The sequence below is a fragment of the Zonotrichia albicollis genome, chromosome 3 (assembly GCF_047830755.1).
Source record: "Zonotrichia albicollis isolate bZonAlb1 chromosome 3, bZonAlb1.hap1, whole genome shotgun sequence".
In the NCBI taxonomy this organism is placed as follows: Eukaryota; Metazoa; Chordata; class Aves; order Passeriformes; family Passerellidae; genus Zonotrichia; species Zonotrichia albicollis.
The window spans coordinates 20,378,778-20,402,459 of record NC_133821.1 but is presented as its reverse complement, the minus strand read 5'-3'; the positions used below and the strand labels follow the sequence as shown (position 1 = coordinate 20,402,459).

Sequence of the window (23,682 nt, the reverse complement as noted above, 5' to 3'; positions counted from 1 at the left end):
CTGCCCTACTAAAAATAGCCTGGTACTGATAGGAAATTTCTTATTAGTTCATTTACTGTTTCAGAATTGCTTTAAAGTTAAAAATATTTTCTGCAAGTTGCCTTAATTAGGAGCTACTTCACCAAAGTGGAATGCATTTCACTTTAGAAAACTTGAGAAAAACCTTTTGGCTCAAGTTCAGTTTTTCATGTGCCTGCTATTAGTCAGCAATATATTTAAAGAATGATTACTGCTACAAAACTTTCCTGAATCTTTTCTCTGTAAATAAAATAAAACTTCTGTTTTTCTGTGAACTGGTAATTGCTGTTAACCTGATCTGCCTAATGAAATTGGAGTAACTTAAAGGACTGGATTCAGTAGTAAAATGAGGCTATTTAAAGAGCTTTTTTTTCCTTCCTGTAGTTCTTTGAAGCAGATGAGCAGCACAAACGTTTGGAAGCAGAGCTGAGGAGCAGACTGGAGGTTTTGGAAACAGATGCTGCCCAGCACCAAGCTGTGGTGGACAGCTTAACAAAGAAATACACAGAGACCATAGAGAAGCTGCAGAATGATAAAGCCAAACTAGAAGTAAGGAGTTTTTCCTCTTGCTTGCAAGTTTGCAAAGTTTTGAAATGCAATGTCTTGCTGTGTCAGCACTTACATTGTGAGATTATCTTCTTGCATAAAGATCAAGTCTCAGACACTAGAAAGAGAAGCTAAGGACTGTAGGCTTCGAACTGAAGAATGGTAAGTGGCTTTATTTCATTGATGTAAAGAAATCATTGCTGTGAAACATTAACTGAACTATTTTTAAGAATAATAACATTTTATAAAGGGGTTTAATTGAAAGACTTTGATAAAACTCAGTTTGTATTATCATGAGGACAAATGTGAGCAGTGCAGGTCAAGCCTCCTTTTCCTTTGCTATATATGGAACCTGACAATTGCACTGGACAATTTCTGCTGAGTAAGAGCAGTTTTGTCTCCAGGCTTTATCAATACCAGTAATGTTGATGAAAGTTTGAAGAATTTATTTGTAATTGAAAACCATAGAAAGTAAAAACTGTATGAAACAAAGATATGTGAGTTTGTAAAAACTGCTTCTAAGAACAAAGTTTGAGTAACATATGCTGAGAGAACTGATGGAAAAGAGTTTCAGAAATCCCCCTTCACTGCAAAAGCTTCTTGAACAATTGTTTTTCTTCAGGTATAGTGTTCTCAGCTAGAATATTTGAAAGTTTTTATCAGGGAATGATATTGTTAGTTTTGGAATATTTTCATTGTCTTGAAGACAAATTGTAGAAATTGAGGACTGTGGCCCAAATGAAATTAGGGTGCATTTCTCTGAAGTGCATTAAGCTCCATTTTTTAGAACATACATGTGCAGTACAGATCTTTAATGTAATGAATAAGATGTGTAGTGAGTGATCAGATGCAGAGTTCCTTCTTTTACATGGTAACCCTCAAGTGTGTATTTTAATTATGTTGATAGATGTGAAGATACTTGCATCCAATAACTCCACTAATACAAGTCAGGGTTTCACTAAAAATGACTTACAAAAGAGGGAGAAGGCTGTATTTGGCTGCTAGTAGCTTTTTTTGTGGTGTTTGAAAAGCTGTAGTTTTAACGTGCTACTAGTCAGTTCAGGCTTTGTCTATCATGTTCCATGGTGGCTGGGTAATTGATGTCATTGTAAGAAGTTATCCCTACTATTTTAATTATACCATGTTAAGTTTTAAAAGTAATAAAGCCTGACACTTCATGTTAAACACTGCAATCACTGTCTGCTGAACACATGGCAGGATGTGTCCCTGAGAATACTGCTCTTCTGTTTCCCTGCTTTGTCAGGGGAAGGGATCCATTTGCCTCTGACACCCACACTTTACTCAGAAAAGCCAGAGGATATGGGACTTGACAGCCTGCATGCCTTGAAAATTAAAGGGCAGAATGTAAGGCAAAACATGTCAAACTACTTGTTTGTCATTCCTGTAAGTCTGAAAAGGAACTATCAGTACATTTGCAGTTTGTGTTGGAGTTCATTTTCTATCATGCTCAGTGCTACAGCAGTACCTGCTGTACAGTTTCTGTGCAATTATGGAGCTGCTCTCCAAGAAAAGTATTTAATGTGCATGAGCTACCTATTGGCCAGTTTCTTCATATCTTCCTTGTCTATTTTGGATTATTTTGCTTTGGTAGAGTTGCTAAGTTTCTGGCATCAAATATTGTAAGAAAAGGAAAAAAACCTGTCACTTTGACACCTTTCCCCCACCCTGCACTATATGTGCAGGAGTTCTAAATGTCAAACAGGAAGCAAAACAGTGAAGAATATGAGGGCCTAAATTGGGTAAGGTGTGCAATTTGGTCTGAATCAATGGAGTGTTCTTTGTAGATATATAATGCTGCAGTATGTTACTGTTCATCTCAGCAATCTATTCTCATTACATTAGTAATCCTAATTACTTAGGTTCACACAGTCAAATGCAAGTGAAGAAAATGTAGAGAAAAATCACTTGGGAATGCATCAAAAACATAATTGTCAAGTCATGTCAGAACAGGCAGTATCATAGCAGTGTTTAAATATGGGTTTTGAAAAGCCTTTGAGGTATCTCAAATAGTGATGTGACATAGGTAATTGAATTATTGACAACTCATTGCCTCCTTATTGGAATGCTGCATTGGATGCATAGTAACTAATTTGGAGGCCCTGTTACCTTCCCATCCAAATTCTGGTAGAAAAAAATGCCTTCATATAGCTTATATAATAGTTGCACTATAGGAAAATAAGGTGAATTTTAACTCTGAGGTAAATGGAGCTTCTCAAGAATGGAATTTAGGATTTTCAAGTTTATGGTAATTTTCACTGCTTTTGTTAGGGATTAGGATTCAATGTTGGGTTAAATATGAGATGAAGGAGGACAAATGATCCCACTGTATTTATTTTATCTAACTTCTAGAAGGACACAGATACCTGTACACTCAAGGGATGCCTCTAGTGAGATATGGTGTTGGTGATACAGCTGAAGTTGTAAAGGTTTACAATGTGTGTGTGTGTGTGGTTTTTCGTTTGTCTCTTTGTTATTTAGCCAGCAACAGCTAAAGAATCTTCAAGCAGCTTTGGGCAGTAGACTGGAAGAATCTCTATGCATAATTAATGAAAAAGTTCCTTTTAATGATACAAGTACGTATTGCCTTGGTCTGGGTATCTTGTTTGATTCTTTTTTTTGGGTATCCATCTGGAGGGAGTACTCCTTCTGAATTAAAATGTATTAGCTGTAAGAAATCTTGGACATCTGAACAGACACTTGGAGGTAACTGTAGTAAGTATTCCTGATACTTGTCATGGTCTTCTTCAGTAATTCTAAAATACCAAGTTTTTATATGTATAATAAAAATTGCAACTTTTTGAGTGATTTGCCACTTGTCTTATTTAGTGTTGACAGGATGAAGGAAAACTGTCAATTTAATGACTGCTCCATAAAGATTGGATACTCATCTCAGAGTATTATTTTTGGCAGGGTATATTCAAGAGGTGCAGTAAATTAAGGTGGGGGAAAACTGGTGGCTGCAGAGATATTGCATCATTATTGATGCACTTATTACTGGTGGGGAATTTCAGTCTCATTGATCAGAAAACACACAGAGTAGTTCTTACCTGAAGGCTGCTTAGACTTGTTTGTCCCTTCCTGGGAAAAAAAGCCCTTTGGACCTGGGGACTTTTACCTGAAGCAATGTTTTTCTGCTTCCTTTGTAACTGCTGCTAGATCAGCTGAAGTGCAGAGGAGCCCCTGGAGTTAGGAGTGCTCAGCCTTTGCATGGCTTTGGTGCAAGCATGGGTTAGTATGTGCTGCTGTGCACTGTGTGCTTTCCTAAACAGCTGAACACAAGGTGGGGCAGGCACTGCCTCCTCTTCAAGACCAGGAGAACCTGGAATAGTGAAAAAGCTCAAAGTAGTGAAGAAGGACCAGAGAAGTGAAAACAGGCTTTTGAATTTCTTGTATATTTCATTGGTGGCTTTTTGCATTTTTCATTCAGTGTAAAACCTGCTGACAGTGTTTTAAGTAGCCTTAGGCTCTCTAAAAGCTGATCTGGCAGGTGTTGCAGGGGTGAGTGTGCCAAGCTCTCCAGTGGTTTGGCAATCCAGTGAGTCTTGGCTTAGGAACAGCAGATCATCATCTCTGCAGGAAATGTTGACTCCCATACAGCACATCACACTGAGGTGTTGGTGCCTGGAGTTGGGATCCTTTTCACTTCTCTCTCTTTGCCTGGCATCTGCTGCCTATTTCTACTTCTCTGGCTTCTTTAGTTTGCATTTTTTTCAGGTGCTTATCATTGTAGCAAGAACTTCGCTAAAATAATTTATCTGCTTGCTCAGCTGCCATAGCATAATGCCTTTGCTTGTGTAGTAGAAAACACTGCAAATAGAGAACATTTCTGTAGTGATAGATCAGTGGAAGTCAGGAAATGTTTGTTTGCTGTGGATTCCAGCTGTCTTTCTATAGACCCTGTAGTTGGCTTCAAGTGTAACTAGCAGCTAATTTCAGTAACAATTAAATGACTGCTAAGCATGATTTACAGAGCAGGAAAAGTTTCTTGAAGCATTTAGTTAGAAGTAGGATTCAATAATTTTGGACAGGGTTATTTTCCTCTAAATGTAACTGCCTCTTGCCATGTCTTAATAGCCAGATGTGAATGACACAAAAGGAATAAAAAACTCTAAATTTCCTTTGTGAGCAAATTTTAAACTAAGCTGGTTGTTGTTCAACTGAGTTGAGAATGGATGTGACCCCTTTTGAATCTAAGATTTGTAAGCTGTTGTCTAGGTACAAATAGCCCTCTGCCCCTCTAATTGTGGCTGCTTGTAACTGAATAATCATTCTGGTTACTTTATGACTAGAGAAGAATGCTGAAATACATGGAGAGTACATCTTAGTCTGAATTATCAACATATTAAATGTATACAAGAGCTTTAAAAAACATGGAAACCATTCAAAAATTTATTAGCATTACTTGGCCCCTCCTTGGCATGTAATTGAAATTTGAAGGTAATCTTGAATTCTTTAAGTGTGTTTACTTTTAAAAGATTTTTCCACTCTTGTTTGTGATGGATATTGTTCTTTGGGCAAAAGGAGTCTGCTCTTATTTTTCAAATTCAGGGTCTTCAGTTGATTAAATTTGACTTAAAATCTGAGGCAAGTATTGAACTGCTTTCCCTTCCACTTAATCACAGAAACCCTTAAGTGAGGATATTTAGGCCTGGTTTATTTGAGTCAATTATTTATATCTCTTTAGTTAATATTGCTTACATAACCTGTAATATCCCTGCAATAATTTTCTTTTTTAAATCAGTATTTACAAAAAAATGTCTCTCCCCCACAGTTTAACAAGTGCATAAAACTCAATTTTTGTCCTGTAGGATCTGCTCGATACAATGCTCTGAATGTCCCATTGCACAACAGAAGGAATCAGGTAAGTGCTTCTTGTGCTTCATGTGGCTCTGCACAACTTTCTACACAGATGCTGGAATAAAACCAATCATTTTAGTACCTCAAATGGCAGAAGATAGCCTGTCTTACTACTGTCATGGTATTCTGAGAGCATTTCTGCCCACAGAGCCTCTGCACTTTTCAAGACCTTGTGTACATTGTTGTTACATCAAGGAGTAATAAAGTTATATGAAATATTCTTTTGTTGTGTCAACCTTCAGTAAGCTAGAAGGTGGAACATTTCATTTTTAAAGTTGATTAAAACTACAGTAGTTCAGAGGTTTTTTGCTGGAAGAAGCTAGGTTTGGTATCCTAAATTCCTTTTCCCTCAAACTGAGCTTCTTCAGACACATCACTTGAGCTTTAGGGAATGTGTGCATTTGTAAACTGCACAGTGGTGTGTGCACTAAAATGCTGTGTTAGGTAACTTTACTTGTCACCAGTCACAGCCCTTTCAAGGAATAAACCATGTCACTTTGAGATCTCTGCATGGTTCATTTACATTTTGTGGGATACTTCGTGCCAAAGCACCTCTTACTTGCAGCAGAATAACTCTTATGTATTGAAACGTTTTTAGAAAACAGTTTCTGTTCACTGCTGTAATTTAATGAGATTCCTTGGAAATGTTGTTTATTCAGTATTCAAAAATGAGCATTCTGTGAATGGCTGAATATTTTAAGGGTTTTTACAATAGCAAATCAGAAACCTGCATGCAGTCAAAATTTTCCTGTGTTGCTACCACTCTTCAGCACTGTGGGGTTTTTCTGTTTCCTTGTGTGTCTCAAGTCTTCAAGTTAGTGCATTCAGATGCTACTGCAGGAAGATTTAAAATAGCTGCTTTCTCCATTCTTCAGAAGTACCTGTAAAGAGACCTTTTTCCCAATAATGTCTGCTGTGAGAGCAGGTGACTTAGTGTTCAGTTTTGTGATGGAAATAACCTTAAATTTCAGGTTGCTGCTGCTGAGTTCCAAGAAAAATCTCAATAGCTGTATGGAAACTCCCTCCTTTTACTATTTTCTGCCAGCACTATGTCAGGCAGCCTCATGCTTCAAGATCTGCAATCTTGAAAATACTTCAAGACAGATTTTTATGACTGGCTTTGCCAGTGGAGGCAAAATGTTGGTGTATTAGCACAGGCTGTGTGTGTTTCCCTTCCTTACATGACTAATTAACATATACAAGCTGGGTATAATGACTGCTTTAATTACTTGCCACCATCCCAGATCCATAATCAAGACTGACCTGATTTAACAGTCCATCGAGGCATTAAGAGTACATCTCTGAAGGATAAGTTGTTCTTGACTGAAATGTCACTATAACATTATTCTCTTCCCATAAATCCCAATAGGGAATAGTTTTCTTCTCTCTTGAATTTATGTTCCATTCTAGATTAATTTTTTTGGTACCTTCCTGCTTTACTAAAGCCACAGAACAGCCTTACTCATGAGCAGCAGCTCACCTCTGTCAAGAAGAATTGAGTGTTCTTGGGTAGAGGAGCAGACACCTTTAATTCTGGGAGCAAACATCATTGTTTTTTACTAATTAAACTGAGGTTTCCTTGCAACCTGGTGTTGAGCTGTTGTCAGCAATTAGTCTGTTATTCTTTGGAAATTTCAGACATGGTTTCTGTAATTGTGCTGACCTCTCAGTGTTTTTGTGGTTTGCAAGTTTGAAAAATGCTGCAGAGGCAAACCGTCACCAGTTGTGTGAAATAAAAAGATACTTTGTTGTCAGAGAACAATGTGCCCTTCTGTAGTTTATGAATAAAAATTAAGTTAAAAATAATTGCAGTTGTGTATTTTAGGCTGAAATAACAAGAAGAAAGAAATTGCTGATAATGATTTTTTGTATTCAAACAGGTTTTTTTCTCATATTTAAATAGATCCATTCAAACACAATCATTTTATAAATGTCTTTCCAGCTGAAGCTGCGAGACCTTGCTGGCCAGGCCCTGGCTTTTGTCCAAGAACTTGTAACAGCTCTCCTGAATTTCCACACATACACTGAGCAGAAGGTACAGATCTTCCCCATTGATTCTGCAACAGACACAATATCACCCTTGAATCAGAAGGTAATGTTTACACACTTCAGCTACAAATATATTCAATTAGTTAGACTTTAGTGAGTGATTGGTCTTAGGGAAAATTGCACCGCCTTTACTGGAGTGCTGTGTGTCCCTGAGAGCCAGCCCCTCCTGCATGGGACATCTTTTCTGCTCCATGAATTCTCTGAATGTGGATTAGGTGTAGCTGCAGAGAACCCTTTTCCCCTGTGCCTCTGCTGGAAGAGAAATATGATAATCAAATCAAAGCTTTGCTTTTTTAATTGCTGAATTTAAGTGGATCTGTTGAAAGTTCAGCTGACTTGTTTTAAAATAATAATGCACAAATATTGCACTGCTGAATAGAGCTTGTTGTAGTTAATGCACTGGGGCATAGGAGACGTTGAGATGGAATCTGGTCTTGTGTTTAAAGTGTTTAGCTGTAATATTAAATAAAGGATAAAAGGTAGACTTATATGAGGGAGAGAACCTGGACTCTGTTCCCTTGTCAAAAAACAACTTTATAATCTGATTTTGGGCTGCTTGTGTGAGGAGGTTTCCTGTAACTGTTCTGAAGCTTCAAGTTTGTAAAACACCTTGAAATTAGTATGAGAAATTTGACTCATCTCTTTTGACACAATTCCATGGAAAGATTTTCTGAGAGTGTCATCCAGAGCTGTTGAGCTGCATGTTTTGACTTTGTTTTCCTCTGCTGTGAACTAGAGAAAATAACTGTGCACTAGGATTTGTGTGGGGATGCATACATGTATGCTTTGGAACAAATTGCATTAAGATCAGAGTTGACTTCATAGTTTAAGGGGATCTGTGAGTATTTAAGTTACAGGGAGTATTTTGTGATTCAGTTTCTTAATTTCAGTTTAGGAGTTGCCAGGGCTCAGACTTAAGGTGCTGAGGTGAATTGTGGTTTGCATTTTTCAAGTGGCTGCAATGCATGTGGTGTCAATGTTAACTATGACAAAACTTTCCTGTTCTTTGGAAAACCTCCTATAATCTTCTTTCAGGTAACAAATATGTTTATGAAGGTGGTTATCCACTAGAGAAATCCCTTTCTGTTTGCCTTCTCAGTTGTTTCAACTGATTTAGCCAAGAGCACCCTTCTGCAGAGATTCAGCATAGTTTGAGAACATTTTCTTGCTCTTGCCACCAAATGCACTCAGAATGGCATGTCCTTCTGGTGAAAATCATGTGGCTTAGTCATCTTTAAGATTTTTTGGGGGCAGGAGTGGTCTCTTTTTTAATGTGGCTCAGTGTGGTGCCTGCATTCTCAGATACTACTGCAGTTTACACAAAAGCAATAAAATCAGATTTCCTAGACATCTCTCCTCACAGATTTTTTCCCTGACCTCCTAGTTAACACTTCTTTATTGTGTTTAATTTCATTTTCCTTTTCTTATAAAATTGAGTCTGATTCAGTAGTTCAGGCTTTGTTTTCATAATTATGTCTCTTGTAGTCTGCCTCACTGTGTATTCATTGCCTAATTCCCTCAATGCATGCTACTTCTCAGGGCTTTTGCTGTGACTTTCCAGCGCTGAAGCATCTTTTATTGCTCACTGAAGCTGTAGTTGCTCCTGTATTTTTTATTAATTGATCTATTTGCTTGGCAAGTGTTCTCAGTGTGATTTTTTTTTTTTTAAATTTTATTTTTAGCTACTCCACGAAGTTGGTCAAAAATGTCCCCTTAATATGGTAGAGAAGATGAAACAAGTGTCAGGTAGTGGCTTAGCAGACTTGCACTGATTTATTTTTCCCCAACTCCAGGTCTTGTCTGGTGCTTTCAAGCTATTTTCCCCACCAAACACTCAAAGTAGATGTGGACAATTCCCTGCCAGGTTCAAGTATTCCTTTTCTCTTTAAGGGTTGGATTGCTGGGTTCTGCTGGGTCTTCAGCATCATGCTGGATAATTCAAGTCCTCTCTCTTGCAACACAAGCCAGGAGCATTCTGCATGTGTTATTTCTTCCTCTTTAGATTTAGGAATTTTCCCTATTTCCACCCAGGTTTGTGCATGCGTGGATCAAAGCTTAGCATCTCAGTCTTCTTGTTAACACTGTGTTACCACACTGTAATAACACAAGGAACAATTAAAACCTCTTGTACTCTGTTTGCCTGGGATCTTTAGCTGCTCTTGTGGTGTAAATAATCAAAGGTGAAGGGATCTTTCTGTGGGGTAAAATAAAAGCCAGGATTGCTTTTGACTACCTGTATTAATTTGTGGAAGAAGCTTTTTTGTGATACTGAGGTACCAGAATGGAAAGTTGATGGTGGTGTTACATTTGATGTGTAAGAGTACACTTTATGTTCTCAGGTCTGCTTTTTTAAGGGCAAAATTTACTGTAGGATTTAATGAAGCAATTTTTAGCAAAGTCAGGCAGGTCCATGAGGTCCATAAAATAAGAATTCTCCTGTGATTAGTTGGGGCTCTGTGCTTTGCATTAGCATAAGCATGCTTTGACTCCTGTTGAAAACTGGGCTGGACACAGGTGAAAAGACAGAAAAGACACAGGTCTTGCTCTCAGTTTGAATTGGGTTTAGTTCTTCAGTACTTTGCACAGCACAGCTTTGCAAATGGTTGTGCTGATGGACAAGGCTGGGAGGCAAACTACTTTGGGGAGGAAGGTGGGATAGTTTATTCAGTGGCTAAATGGTGCATGGATCTAGCCTTAACTGGATGGAGTTGAGGAAGGAATTTCAGGAATGTTCAAAACTAAAAAGCAAGGGTTTGATGTGCTGTGCATGGCAGCTGAAATGAGACTGGATGCTCTGGCAAAGCCCTAGGTGTGGTTTTGCCTGGACTTGCAGTGCTTCTCGCTCTCCCTCAAGGTGTGTTTCTGACTGTAGAAGAGGTTGCTGTGCATCACTGGACCGTTGTCTCTCATTTGTGACACCTCAGGCATCGTTAAGGGGGACAGGGTTTGGCTAAAATGTCCCGTTCAGGTGTTGCCTTGGCAGAGTTGACAAGAACTGTCAGCAAGCACCGTTTTAAAACCTCTGTGTCCTCAGTTCTCACAGTATCTCCATGAAAACGCTTCCTATGTTCGCCCTCTGGAGGAAGGAATGCTGCACTTGTTTGAGAGCATCACGGAGGACACTGTGACAGTCCTGGTAAGATTTTCTCCTTTTAGTACCCAAAAGGTTTTTACAGAGCAAAACCACTTACCTGTTGTTTTTTCCTTTCAGGAAACAACTGTGAAATTGAAGGCCTTCTCAGAACATTTAGCTTCCTACTTAGGCTTTTTAAGAAAGATTCTTCCTTATCAGTTAAAAAGGTACCTTTCATTTGATAGATCAAATTTAAAGGCACTGTGTCAGGCATGCAGCACCATCAGCACCTACAACTCAAATATTAAGTCAAACCTTAAACTGCTCTGGCCTCTGCTGTCTTAAAAGGCTGAACTCTTTTTTTGTGTGTTTCTTTCTTTCTTTTTTCTTTTCTTTTTTTTTGCATGTTGTTTTCTAAACCTTGAGATTAGGCACAGCTTTTTGAGGCATTAGGACTAAAACCATGTATTTTAAAGCCCCTCCACACACATCCTCTCTCACAAATGATACTTAAAAAATAATGAAGCTTTCATTAATGTTTCTTAGTGTTATTCAATAGCATTGATACTATTCAGATGTCATGCACTGTAACTGTTAATGCCTTGACTTTTTCTGGGGTTTATTCATCAATCAGTAAATGTAACAACGTTGTAAAACTTGGCTAGGTCTACATCCTTTCTGCTGGAAAATGTTTGTTCCTGAATTGATTGAAGGGAGGTGAATTATAGGTGCAAAGAGCTGCTTTAAGAGAGGTTTGGACTAAGGAAGGAAAAAAACCCTCTTGATTTATGCCTCCTTTATACCTGTTCTTGTGCTCCTTAGGAAGCAAAAGAGAATTTATGTAGTAGAGGGAAAAGTCTTCAAACTTAAATTGCTGCAATCAGTTCCTTGCTGTGAGAGTAAATCATTCCTGGCTTGTGACAGAAACACCTGGGAGTGGCCATGCACACAGTAATTTTCATGTATTGCTGAGTTCCTCTGCTGTGTTAGCCTTTCCAAAATCAATTCCTGGCCTGCTGTTGCTTTCCACTGGGGAGTAGAGAACACCTATGTGCTCTAAAACTCATGAGCTTGTTATTTTTAAGACAATTGCTTGCTTTTTAAAAAATAATTCATATATTCCTAGTTTGGAAGAAGAGTGTGAGTCTTCTCTTTGCACAGCTGCTTTAAGAGCTAGGAATATGGAGCTGCACAGAGACATGAAAAGGTTGACTGCAGTCTTTGAGAAGCTCCACACATATGTCAGTCTTCTGGCCTTACCAAGTAAGTGTCAGTGCTGGCTTGGCTGGCTACCTGTGACTGCTTTTCTGTGGGTTTTTATGGGATGATTGACAGTCTGCCTTCTGCCACCTCTTAATTATGAAATGGTAAATAAACTACATTTTCTTACTAATCATCACTTCCAGCCCCTCGTTTTCGTAAGGTTATTACAACTGTCCAACTGTGCTACTAAATAATAAAATTAATAAAATTAGGTAAAGCCTTTGTGTGTATGTGTGTGGGGAAACTGTCTCCAAATGCATCCTGTAAATAGCACTAGGAAATGGTTGTTTTATAGCTTCAGGTTATTTCAGTCCTGTCTCTTTAGAAAGGCCCAGATTGTCTTTCCTACAGCTGTGAGCATGTCTTTCTGTATGTGGGGTTTTTAACACCAACACAATTGATATTTATGAAATCTGAATAAAAACTAGGGGACTTGAAAGTCTTTCACCTGCCTGTTCTGCCAGAATTGGAGATATCAATATTTGATATTGAAGGGGAAATTTAAGTAAATTAATCTATTGTGACTCATCCTCCATGCAAATGGTTCTAGTAGGAGGAAACTGAGTTATTTTCAAAGCTGACTTTTTTCATTCATGCTCAATTCTTAGTTTTGTGGTTTTCCTTCTTATGTGTTACTCTTAGGTACAAGACCAGAAGGACTCCTTAGGACAAATTACAACTTTGTGTTTACAAACATTGCTGCAGGTCTTCATGGATTCCATGACATTTTAAAAGGTGAGAGTTGGGAATGTTGTCTTGTTTCAGCTTTGCTGCTTTCTTGTTTAGCATAGCACACATGCACTCTCTCTGTAACAGTGCTGAAGGTATCATATGTGATAAATCAGGTTTGTTTTACCTTTACAAGCTAAGAAACTAAACCTACTAACCACTTGTTTTAGACATTCATGCATGGTTTTCATTCCTCCCTTCTCTTAGCTTTGTTCCTCAGAGTTGCTGGATTATTTAATTGTGGCTCTTCAGATTTTCCTGAGCATCATCACTTTACTTTCTGAGCTTCATTGCTCTCCTGAAACTAGCACACAGAATGGAATGCTGTGAAATGTACCTATTTTCCCTGCATTTGTAGCATTGACCTAAGTACCTGCCTTCAAAGTGGAATTTTTGCTTCCTATTTTTAGGGTGATGACTATTTTTAACATGAAAATGTAACCAAAAGTTACAAAGAAGTCTGAATTCTTCTTGAAACTTGGCTTCTTCTGGAAAATAGTTTACCTTGCTTTTATCAGAACAACATGGATATGTTATGTTTTAAGTGAAGGGTATTTGGTTAAACCTCAAAATTTTGAATCTGATGTTCCTGCATGTCCTAGAATTTCAGTACCATGTAGCTGTTTCTGGGGAGAAAATAATCCATAGAGATGAACTGGATTTTTACTATTCAGCTATTTAAACATTAAGCTTTCATAATTTTAAGCAAAATTAGGGTTTTTTTCTTCATAGCATGAGAAGTTTGGTCCCATTTTGCAGAGTCTTTGTTTTAAAGAAAAAAGGTATTAAAGATTGTTCCTCACAAAATGAGACCCTAAACCATGAGTTTTGTAGCATACATAAGTTTAAAGTACTTCCTACCTCTTAAAATGGTTGCTATAATGTAAAATCAATCCAACTTATGCTTTAAAGGAAATACAGAAAATATAAGCAGTGAAGAAAACTGTCAGTAGAATTCATTAGCTATCCACAGAAATGTTCTTCTTAATATCTCACACTCCCATACTCCAGAATATTTTATTTCTCTCTACTTTCTCAATCCCAACTAATTTTGAACTTCTTAAGATTATTTCAGTTTACAGTTTGTGGTGGTGATGAGCTGGATTTTCTCCATTCTGTAGCAATAGTACTCAGTTTTAAAATAGGTGCACGTTGTTCATTTACTTTTTTTTTAAAATAGGTGCACATTGTTCAATTACTTTTTTTTTAAATTAGGCCACCTTGAGAATGTTCTTACATGATAAATACTTGATTCTTTTTAAATTTTGGTGTTGTTGAAATGAATATATTTAGGCTAAGATGCTTTTGTGAATGATTTTCAACAAGTTTTTTATTCTTAATTTGGCATAATATGCTTTTCATTTTCCAGATATTTCCAAGCACTATAGTCAGAAAGCTGCTTTAGAACAGGAGGTTCCAACTGCCACACAGAAACTCATAACTACAAATGACTGTATTTTATCCTCTGTTGCTGCTTTAACAAATGGAGCAGGCAAGGTAATGGGTATTTTTGTTTCAAACAATTCCTTAACTTGTGCAGATTTTTAAGAAACAAAAATAAACTTAGCTGAACCATTTAGAAAATCTGTGTGCCTCTGATGTTAATAATCTGTAAGGTCATGTTGATTCTTGAGTTATTTTCAGGCTATGAGTTTAAAACAACTGAGTGATAAAAGTAGATCCTGTGAGGAGGATGCTTTGTGTTAGGAAGGTCTGGGATACATGGCAGAGCCTGCAGCTTGTTTCAAAGTCTTGTTAAGAACTCCAGCTTCACTAAATACTTGTCTTTTCAAAAACTAATTGCTCCAATGATTTCCTCTGGTCAATTTAATTCAAAGAGCCACTTCTTGATGTGTTTAGATGGCCTCATTCTTCAGCAACAACTTGGATCACTTCAGCACCTCTCTGAGCTATGGCCCCAAGGGAGGAGCAGAGTTCATCAGCCCTCTCTCAGCTGAGTGCATGCTGCAGTACAAGCAGAAGGCAGCTGCTTATGTGAAGTCCTTGAAGAAGGTTGGTTCAGCCAGTGTGCCTGCACAGAGGGAGCTCAGTTCTGTTGGTGGTTATGCCAAGCAGAACACAAACTAAGGGTTTGCAGGGTTTGGAATGGTAGAGATTGTCTGAACGACAGGTTTTGGCTGAGGATATTGCAGTAATGCCAAGGATAGCATTGCAATAATACTACTGAAAATTTCAGTGTAGTTGCCCTCACAACTGAGGGTATGTGCCACTTCTGCCATTACCCATTTCCACTGATTATTTCTGTGCCAAAACACGAAGAGGGTGGCTGCTTATGTAAATCTCCTGTATTCACCAGGAATATGGAGTGAATGAAAACATATTCTTACACTTGTATTCACTGGAAGACATAGGGGAAAAAAAAGAGGTACCCTGGAGAAAATGTGCTGAACCCAAGGATTGAATGCAGTCAGATCTCCCTGTTGCCTCCATTAAAATTAAACATTAAGTGATGTGCTTAGCAGTTGTCACTGAATCACTTTACTGCAATGTTTGTAAAGAGGACCTTAAGATGCCTTTGATTATTAATTAACATTTAGAGTTTTCTGAGCTCTTTTTAGTCAGCTGTACCTTTTGGGGCAGTATTTCTTGAGAGCTCAAACCATTTTTTCCTTTTACCTGGTAAGCACTTGGAACATGGGTTTTTTCCCTTTACTGAAGTAAGGAAAGTAGTACAAAAATAAAAGCACAATACATGTTCTGATCTAGTGTGTAATATGTTTTGAGAGGGGTTTTTTGATTTTTCTGCAGCCTTGTGCAGATTCAGTGCCTTATGAAGAGGCTTTAGCCAATCGCAGAATTCTCCTGAGTTCTACAGAAAGCAGGGAAGGTCTTGCACAACAGGTATTGTACTAATATTGTACTGACATGTAAGGCAGTGTATTTTGTAAAGGTGAACTTGTATCAAAGTCTCCTATTTATGTCTGTGGTCATTTGTAGGGTATATATGAATATGCTGAACCTTAAAATTAGACTGTAGATGTCTTGTAGAGTTTTGAAAGTAAAACCTTTGCCAGGGTGAGTTATCTGCAGGATGTACATGTAGGTAGATATAGGAGCCAGGATTATGCCATTGATACCTTCATTTGGAAATACAAGAAGTCAGATAATCTTTAATAATTAAAATAAATGCAAAATAAAGACAGGAATGAAGCATACTAAAGGATTAATTTTTAATGTTATGTACTGATTTGAGTCCTCTTTTGGACTATGCAGGAATTACTTGTGCTGTTTAAGGGCACTGATTTTTCATTTCAGTTAGTGATAGGTTAGAGTTTCTATCTGCCAGTATGCATATATATATATTTTTTTTTTTCTGGAAGGTGAAGCAGGATGGGTAACATGGTATTTAAAAGGCCTACACAGTTTGTCTATTGCTTCATGTGAATGAGAATAACTAATTAATACTGACACTTTATTAGCTTGCATATTCAGCCTATGCTTGACTCATTGTTATTGGACTGTTACAGAAATAAATACTTTGGTGATTTTTTTTTTTTTGTAGCTACCAATATTCTAAGTGTATTAGTAGGAGTAAAATGAATTTCAGCAGAAATGTGCAGTGATTAGATGTGTTCTGTTCCGCAGTTGTTTTCTTACCTGGACAAAGTGGGTGGTTCTGTCTGTGTGAGGTGGGACAGCTGGGAGGAGACAGTTTGTCTTTCTAGCATAGGAAAAGCTAGTGATATTGCCAGGTAGACATCTTCCAAGTTTTTATAAAATTCTTCCCTGCTTTGGTTTTTCACCTAGTACAATGTTGCCAGTTTTATGAGCTGTGCATGTTTCAAACTAATTAAGTAATGTGGCCATTTTTGACAAAGAGCCACAGCTAAGCACACAGCTCAGAACAGTGGTTGTTTACCTGCTGCACTTTGTTAGCTCACTTATGTAATGTTTTAAAATAATACAAACATTTCCTGTATGTGGGTTTTTTCCTCCCTGGTTCAATAACCTGGACTGTAAACTTTCCCTCCTAAAGGTCCAGCAGAGTTTGGAGAAAATTGCAAAACTTGAACAAGAAAAAGAACACTGGATGTTGGAGGCTCAGCTAGCTAAAATTAAGCTAGAGAAAGAAAACCAAAAACTGAAGAACTCTCTCAGTGGACATTTAACTGAAACTATCCAGGAGCATTCAGTTCTGCCAAATACAGCAGAACAAAAGAAGGAAACCACAGAAAAGAGTCTGAGGGAACCTATTAAGAGCACCAGTCTGGTAAGTGACCTTTCCCTTCAATAGAGAAAAATCCACTTTCTTTAGTAGCAGTGCTGTTTGATCAGTGGAACACTAGAAATGAAAGCCTTTTGACTGTATTGAAAAGCATTCACTCTTGGGGTCCTTGTCTTTGCAAAGCTGCTTGCAAATTCTTTCTGCAGAGTTGGGCACTTCTTGGATTTTGAGACTTTGTTTGCTGTCTTTAGTGTTGTGAAGATATTTTTGTAGTTCTGTCCATGTGTAACTGAGGGGGAAATAATAGGTGCTTAATCTCCTGATTTGTCTGTACTTAGGGAACTTTGCAAGTGCTGTGTATCTCAGGTTGGGCCTGTGTTTCCAATAGTTTTATTCATCTCTAGGTATGTTAAAGCAAATGGAAGTAGGTAGGTAGTGATTGTCAATGGGTTTGAAGACTTATTGGGGTCAATTTGGGTTCAGCAATTGCTTTTGGATGTAGCATGCATTGTTTCCTTGCTCTTCTGTGCGGGTAAATGGCTTTTTCCTGTTTACTAACATATTTTAAATGAATCGGCCTTTACCCTGAATTCCACTTCTGAAGTGGCATAGTGGTATTAACAGGAATGTCATCTGTAAGAAATAATAAATCCAGTCAGCATTCAATAGAATTATTTTTTTTTTGTCCTCCCTGCTTTCCTGCTCCAAGATAAAAGTAACAATGGGTGGTTTGAAAGCCCCAGTTCTAAAGTACACTGGCATCTTAAGTTTTTGATCCCCTATTTGATTCCTTAGGAGTTTGATGAGAAAGTTACTTATGGGTCAACATATTGTATGAATGTTCCCCATAAACATGAATCTCTAGTCCTGTTGAGATCAAGGGAAAAAAGCCCCTTAGATTCTCTGGGAAGATATCCTTGCATGAAACCAGGTATTGGCTTGCTCTGCTCCTGTAGAGTTTTGCCAGTGCTTACTAGGCAGAGGGGAAAGGAAGGAATTTGGAAGGTATTCAAGAAATCCAGGTTGACTTTCCTGCCTCTTAAACATGACAAGTAATGTTTCAGTGTGCTAACGTGGCTCTGAATTAGTTTCATATGATCAAGCAGTTGCATAACCATGGGAGCCCAGCTGCATCTTGTTGCTTTTATTGCCTTTTCCCTGTGTACCTCCTAAGACAAGAGATATTTTTGAGAGTTGTTGTCAGGTTTCATTCTGTTCAAGGCACTCATGTAACCACTCTTGTTTATGTTACAGGTGGAAGTACTTAAATTTGATTTCAGTTTGAATGGTTGCAAGTCCTTCTAAGATTGAAACCAAAATGCAGCTGTGGTATCTATTTTTTTGCAGTTTCTCATTAAGTGTATTTTCTTCCTTGTTCTAGATTGGAATGTTGACTGTAACTACTGATAATGAAAAGGTAATCTGTTTTAAACATTATTAAAGTCCATCTGTTAAATACTTCAATTCTGATTCTGCTGAACTTATTCCACAGGTCTAATTACCAAGAATACTCCTGTATAATGGCACAAGTTGACCACATAGTCCTTATATACTAAATGGTCAAATTTCTGAAATCCACCTGTTCTTTAATTTTCTTTTTCAATTAGTGATCTGTTATTTGGCCCTTGTGAGCCTTTTGGAGCAGTGTGAACTGGAGTCAATGTCTGCTCTCTGTAACTTGAGGAAGGCACTGGTCATTGTGGGAATCCATAAAATCAGAGGGTTTTGGGAAAGCTGCAAAAAGCAAGCCTCAGGGACAGCAGAACTGTGATTAGAGCTAAGCAGTAGCCATGAGATAGGTCAGCAGAAAAAAGATGTACAAAGTAGAAAAGTAAGGACAAATAGAACAATGGTCTGTGTATTAACACTTGGCTAGAATAACTCCCTAAGCTGCAGAAAAGTATATATAGTGAGATACTAGGAAGTTCTAAGCTTAATAATGGAGCTCTGTGCATTGTGTTTTAAGGCTTACAAGCAGGTATTGTATTCGAAATAAGCAGGCATTGTTTTAACCAAAGGTACCTGTGCTTATAGTGATTGGCTGGAGCTACTGTCAGTGTGCTTTTGCTTTGTGTGATTGGGCAAAAAACTTATAGAGTAAGTTGTAACATTAAATTCTTGGTCTGCTGCCTGTGATGTGAGCTGCTGGCATCTTCCCATTGTCATAACCATGTAATGAGAGTGATGCTGGAAAATAAAACAGCTCAAGGCACGTTCCTGGCAGTCCCGTGCTGTTGGTGATGTTTACAGAGACCCCAGGGGATAATTGTCTGTGCCTCAGGAGCTCAAACTGTATCCCAAGCCTCCAGTCTTAACCCTGGGGGAAGGGCTCAAGCTGCATAAAAACCCCCTATCTGCAGTGCCTGGGCTACAAAGCTCAGGTCACGCTGAAACAAACCTTGAACCAGCCCTCAGAATAAATGTTAACTCTGCATTTAGCCCTGCTATAATGTAACACTTGCTCCAGCAGGAACTGCTGAGAATAAGGTTCCCTGCTTTCCCTTTTCTGATATCACAGGGAACTGATGTGTAGCTTAGTGCACTCCTCCTTCTGAGAGTGGGATTGACAAGGGGTAGGGGGCTAGATAGTAACTGATATAAGTCCTTGGAGCCTTCTGCACAGTGCTGAACCTGAAGGTAATGACAGATCACGTGAAAGCTGACTTCAGTGGGTTAGTCTGTAAACTACTGATTTGTTGATTTTTAAAATTTTTTATTTTCTTTTTTAATTTCAAATGTCTAAAACTTCTGGAACATGCAACATTAGTAATGGTTATGATTTTTGCACGCTTCTGAAATACAGTTATGTGATGGAATTCTTCCTTGTTGGGAAGAGACCGTAAGTTTTCATGTAGGTGAAAGCTGTTCACTTCTGGATTTCCATCTTCATCAGACACTTGATATATTAAAGCAAGTTAAATTCCTACCTCTTCAGTCAGCTCCTTGCCCTGTAAGGAAATCTGACATTAAGTCCCCATCAGAGTGACAAATTGCAGTGTGGCCTGCTGTAATTCATCTGTTGTCTTTGTGGAATTTGATACTTTTTGATAGAGCAGCCAGGGCTCAGAAGGAAAGAAGAAAAAAGTCTGTTTAGAGGCAATGTTGTGATTTGGGTGTTCAGTCTACTAAACATCAATGTTGTCTGCTTAAACTTTTCCTTGCCAGGCTCTAGATGTTGAGTCTCGTGAAGACCTGATAAAAACTCACTACATGGCCAGGATAGCAGAGCTGACCTCTCACCTGCAGCTTGCTGACAGCAAATCCGTGCACTTCCATGCTGAGGTGAGCATGCAGGCAAGGACAGTAAATCTTTTTGAACTTCCCACAGCCAAGTGCTCTGACAGTGAGTTTCAATATATGGAGCATAATGTTTTATAATAATCTGTTCCTGGAATATTTTTGATTGTGGTCTGGCATGCATAAAAATAGATGCCATAAAATAACTTTTTATGTTTAATAAATCCTTTGGTAGCCTTGTCTTGGCTGTATTAAGAAGTATAATGTGTGTCATGTATAGATTTGTTCACATAAGCTGAAGCAGCTGGCTTTAGTTACCAAGGAAGTTTTGACTTAATTTTATAGTGATGCTGATGTCATTCAGAAATATTTGAGTGTATTATGAAGTGATGGAAACAGCTCTCCTGAGAAAATTGGCTCTTAGGCAGAAGTTATACTGCAAGAATGAACAAGATGATTCATTGTATCTATGGTTTCCTTTTCATTTCAAGTCATGAGGGAGCTTTTCTTGAAAGTAGTGGCTGTTTTGATTTGTGTAATAAATGATGTGGAATACACTAAAGCTCCAGGTTAACAGAGCAAATCCTCTTAAATATTGGTTTTTTAATTGAAGATGACATAGTATGGAGGAACCATCTTTTCTGTGATATTTGAGCCTTGTATGAAGTGTTTGCATTGCTTTTTACTTATGAGAAGTTTTGTAGCAGTCACATGAAAAATACAATATTTAGAGGTTTGGCAATATGGTAGCTCTGTAAAATGAAACATTTCATGTTAACTATTCCATTACCTCTGCATTTAAAAATGTGCACAAGCTCTGAGTTCCTCGAAGTCCAAAGCAAGCACTTAAGGATGCCACCAGGCAGTACTGAGGAAGTGACTTTTGTCCCTTGTACCCTCCCTGTCCTGTTCTTGGTAGTGTCGAGCACTTGCCAAAAGACTTTCTCTGGCAGAGAAGTCCAAGGAATCGCTCACAGAAGAGTTGAAGCTCGCCAGTCAAAACATCACCAGATTACAGGCAAGTAAATTGTTCTGTAATGTAATAGATGCAATTTGTAATCATGTGTAAGGGGAAGCTAGAGCAGAAAAATTACAGCCATCTAGCCTGGCCATGCCATTCCTGTGTTGTGGAATACAAGAACTGCAGTGGTATGTGGAGAAGAGCCTTAAATAATACACTTTCAATCCCAGGTATAAAGTTGAAGTGAAACATGCTTCCCAGAAAAGGTTATGTTGGCCAAATCTGTGTGTTTTAGCCCATTTGATGTCAAGGATTTTCATGAAAATTACAGAGTTGTAATGCCAAAAGGGGTGGTGGTTTGACTGATTTTGGATAAAACAAGGAATTCTTAATCCTTTCTTGCACCTAGGTCTGAAAGTTTTAAAAAATGCCAGGTTGATTTGGATTTTTTAAATATAGGTACCTTAATATTAAGCAAAGATAGTTATGGGGTAATCTTTAAGAAGCTATTGTTAACAAAAATCAACTCTTATGCCATCCTGTGAGTGTCCTGTCCCTTTGTCCTTCTCCTCCACACAGCTGAGAAAGAAGCCAGTAGTACAATAAAGTATAAATAAGTACACAATTCATTAATTCCTTCATGTTTACTTTACACTTAGTTCATATCATTATTGCTCATCTGTCTCTGATGGTGAGTACCAAAATTGCTCCATCCAGGCTGTGAATATAATGTTAGAAGCTTTGAGCTGTTGTGCCCATGAACAATCCTTTTTAAATATTTTCTTGATTTGTTCCTTTAAGAAATTCCACAATAGTTGTTGAGCTCAGCGTGAGATGTTAATTTCCAGCTGCATTTTAAACTTCCTCAGAAAAGATAGCAGGCACACACCATTTATATGTTTAATAGTCTGCATAGTACTGAATAATATTGAGGGTGGAAGGGTCCTCTGAAGGTGATTTGTCCCCTCCTTTGAGAAGCAGAGAGTTCAGATCAAGCTGTGGAACTGGATATTTCCTATACTGCCATGCTGGTGGTCTGCCACAGTCACTCCATGACTTAGGCATTGCATTGTTCCTTGTTCTGTCTTTGATCATTCAGCTTTACTGGGCCCTTGTAACTTCCAGAGCAGTTTTACCTGGGACCTTGCCAAGCAGAAAGAAGCCAGAATCTACTCCTCTTGAGTCTAGGGTTACTGTAATTCTGCCATTCATCTTGCTTCCCTCAGGATCCTGAATGCCACTAACTCAGCCAAGGCTGCCATTGGCTTTCACATCCCTGAGCAGCTTTTCCTTATTTGAGTAACAGGTCCAGCAGGGAGCATCTCTTGGTCCCACTCAGCGCTGCTATCAGGAATTTCTATGCCACACTTAAGACAACTCCTCAGTTGCTTGTGTTCCACCTTGCTGCCCTTCCAGGACATGTCAGATAATTAAAATCCCTAATGAAGATCAGGGTCTGTCAGTGGGAGATTTTTATCTGCTTGCAGCAGATGCCTGTCATATCACCCTGTTGTCCTCCTGCTGATGAGATTTATTAGTCTTCAAGCCACTTCTTTACACAGAGCATGACTTCTTCCCTTCTGTCCTCCCTGAAGTGTGTTTATCCCTTCATTGCTATGTTCTAGCCATGCACACTATCCCCCATGTCTCTATAATCCCAGAGAGATCATAACTCTCTCTAGCTCCATGTGGAGTGGCGCTTCCTTCAGCTTTGGAAGCCTTGTGTGTTCTTGTGCAGGCCATGCTTTAACCCCATAAAAAGTGCTTGTTTCCTGGCTGGAAGCAGTGGTGGAAAACTTAGCTGTTACCCTTTTTTGTAAGCCATAAAAAGTGGGGGAAAAAATCTAAAGGAAACAACACAAAAATAAAGGGAACAAACCATGCATGGGACTTCAGGTAAAAGAAAAGCAGCTACTGACTTCCTCTCATAAAACAGGTGTTTTTTTATTTTTAGTTTTAGGTTTTTAGCTTTAGTTTTTTAGCTGAATTGCACACACTCAGCATCAAAAGTGGAGCTAAGTGGAGGTAGAGGTGTGCTGCTTTGCCAGGTATCACTAACACTGAGCCAGGGCCTCTGGTTGTTTCATTTTCCCTTAGGATGAATTGATGACAACAAAGAGGAGCTATGAGGACCAGCTGAGCATGATGAGTGACCACCTGTGCAGCATGAATGAAACCTTGACTAAGCAAAGGGAAGAGATTGACACCCTAAAGCTGACCAGTAAGGTGAGCTGGCAGTGCAGCTGGGGTGGGAGGGTTACATTTGGTGTTTCTGCAGCTCTGCCCTTGGACAGAGCAGCTCACAAGCTGTAATTCTTATTCTGCACCAGCTGGAAGGAAAACTCCAAACTTGCTTCTACGAGTTTCAGTGAAGAAAACAATTCTTGCTAAACATGCATGTGGGAAAGAGCAAGCTCTTCATGTCACTGCTTCATATCAGGTTCTCAAAGTGTACCCTCTGATGGCAGATCACACCATTTTTTTGTTTAAATGTGGTGAAAATGCAGCTATTTGTAAACTCAGCTGCTGGGGCTGGGTGGTTATGATGAAGTTCTGAGTAGAAGTGTCCCTTCTGCACTCATTTGGGTTGCAGCACACTCTGTCCTTGGCAGCTGGTCTCTTTCTCTGTTTTATTTCCACATTCTAGCTCATCTGTCCCTTGTGTAGGAATGAAAATGTTGCCACTTCTATTCTTCTGTGAGCTTGAAATGCACACTTAAGTTCTTTACCAGGCAAGGAGTC

The 23,682-nt window shown here is 38.6% G+C and overlaps 1 protein-coding gene across 1 annotated transcript in view; it reads left to right on the top strand.

The window, feature by feature from the left end:
* The window catches only part of PPP1R21 (protein phosphatase 1 regulatory subunit 21), a 31,836-nt gene that overhangs the window by 5,536 nt on the left and 2,618 nt on the right, over positions 1-23,682 (top strand). Inside the window, exons 5-21 of the mRNA XM_074536905.1 lie at positions 403-567; positions 668-726; positions 3,064-3,158; positions 5,394-5,446; positions 7,385-7,534; positions 10,526-10,627; positions 10,703-10,791; positions 11,691-11,827; positions 12,470-12,562; positions 13,926-14,053; positions 14,417-14,569; positions 15,326-15,418; positions 16,554-16,787; positions 18,124-18,159; positions 19,908-20,024; positions 20,899-20,997; positions 23,038-23,166. Coding sequence (XP_074393006.1) covers positions 403-567; positions 668-726; positions 3,064-3,158; positions 5,394-5,446; positions 7,385-7,534; positions 10,526-10,627; positions 10,703-10,791; positions 11,691-11,827; positions 12,470-12,562; positions 13,926-14,053; positions 14,417-14,569; positions 15,326-15,418; positions 16,554-16,787; positions 18,124-18,159; positions 19,908-20,024; positions 20,899-20,997; positions 23,038-23,166 — 1,932 coding nt within the window. The remainder of the gene's footprint in view (positions 1-402; positions 568-667; positions 727-3,063; positions 3,159-5,393; positions 5,447-7,384; positions 7,535-10,525; positions 10,628-10,702; positions 10,792-11,690; positions 11,828-12,469; positions 12,563-13,925; positions 14,054-14,416; positions 14,570-15,325; positions 15,419-16,553; positions 16,788-18,123; positions 18,160-19,907; positions 20,025-20,898; positions 20,998-23,037; positions 23,167-23,682) is intronic.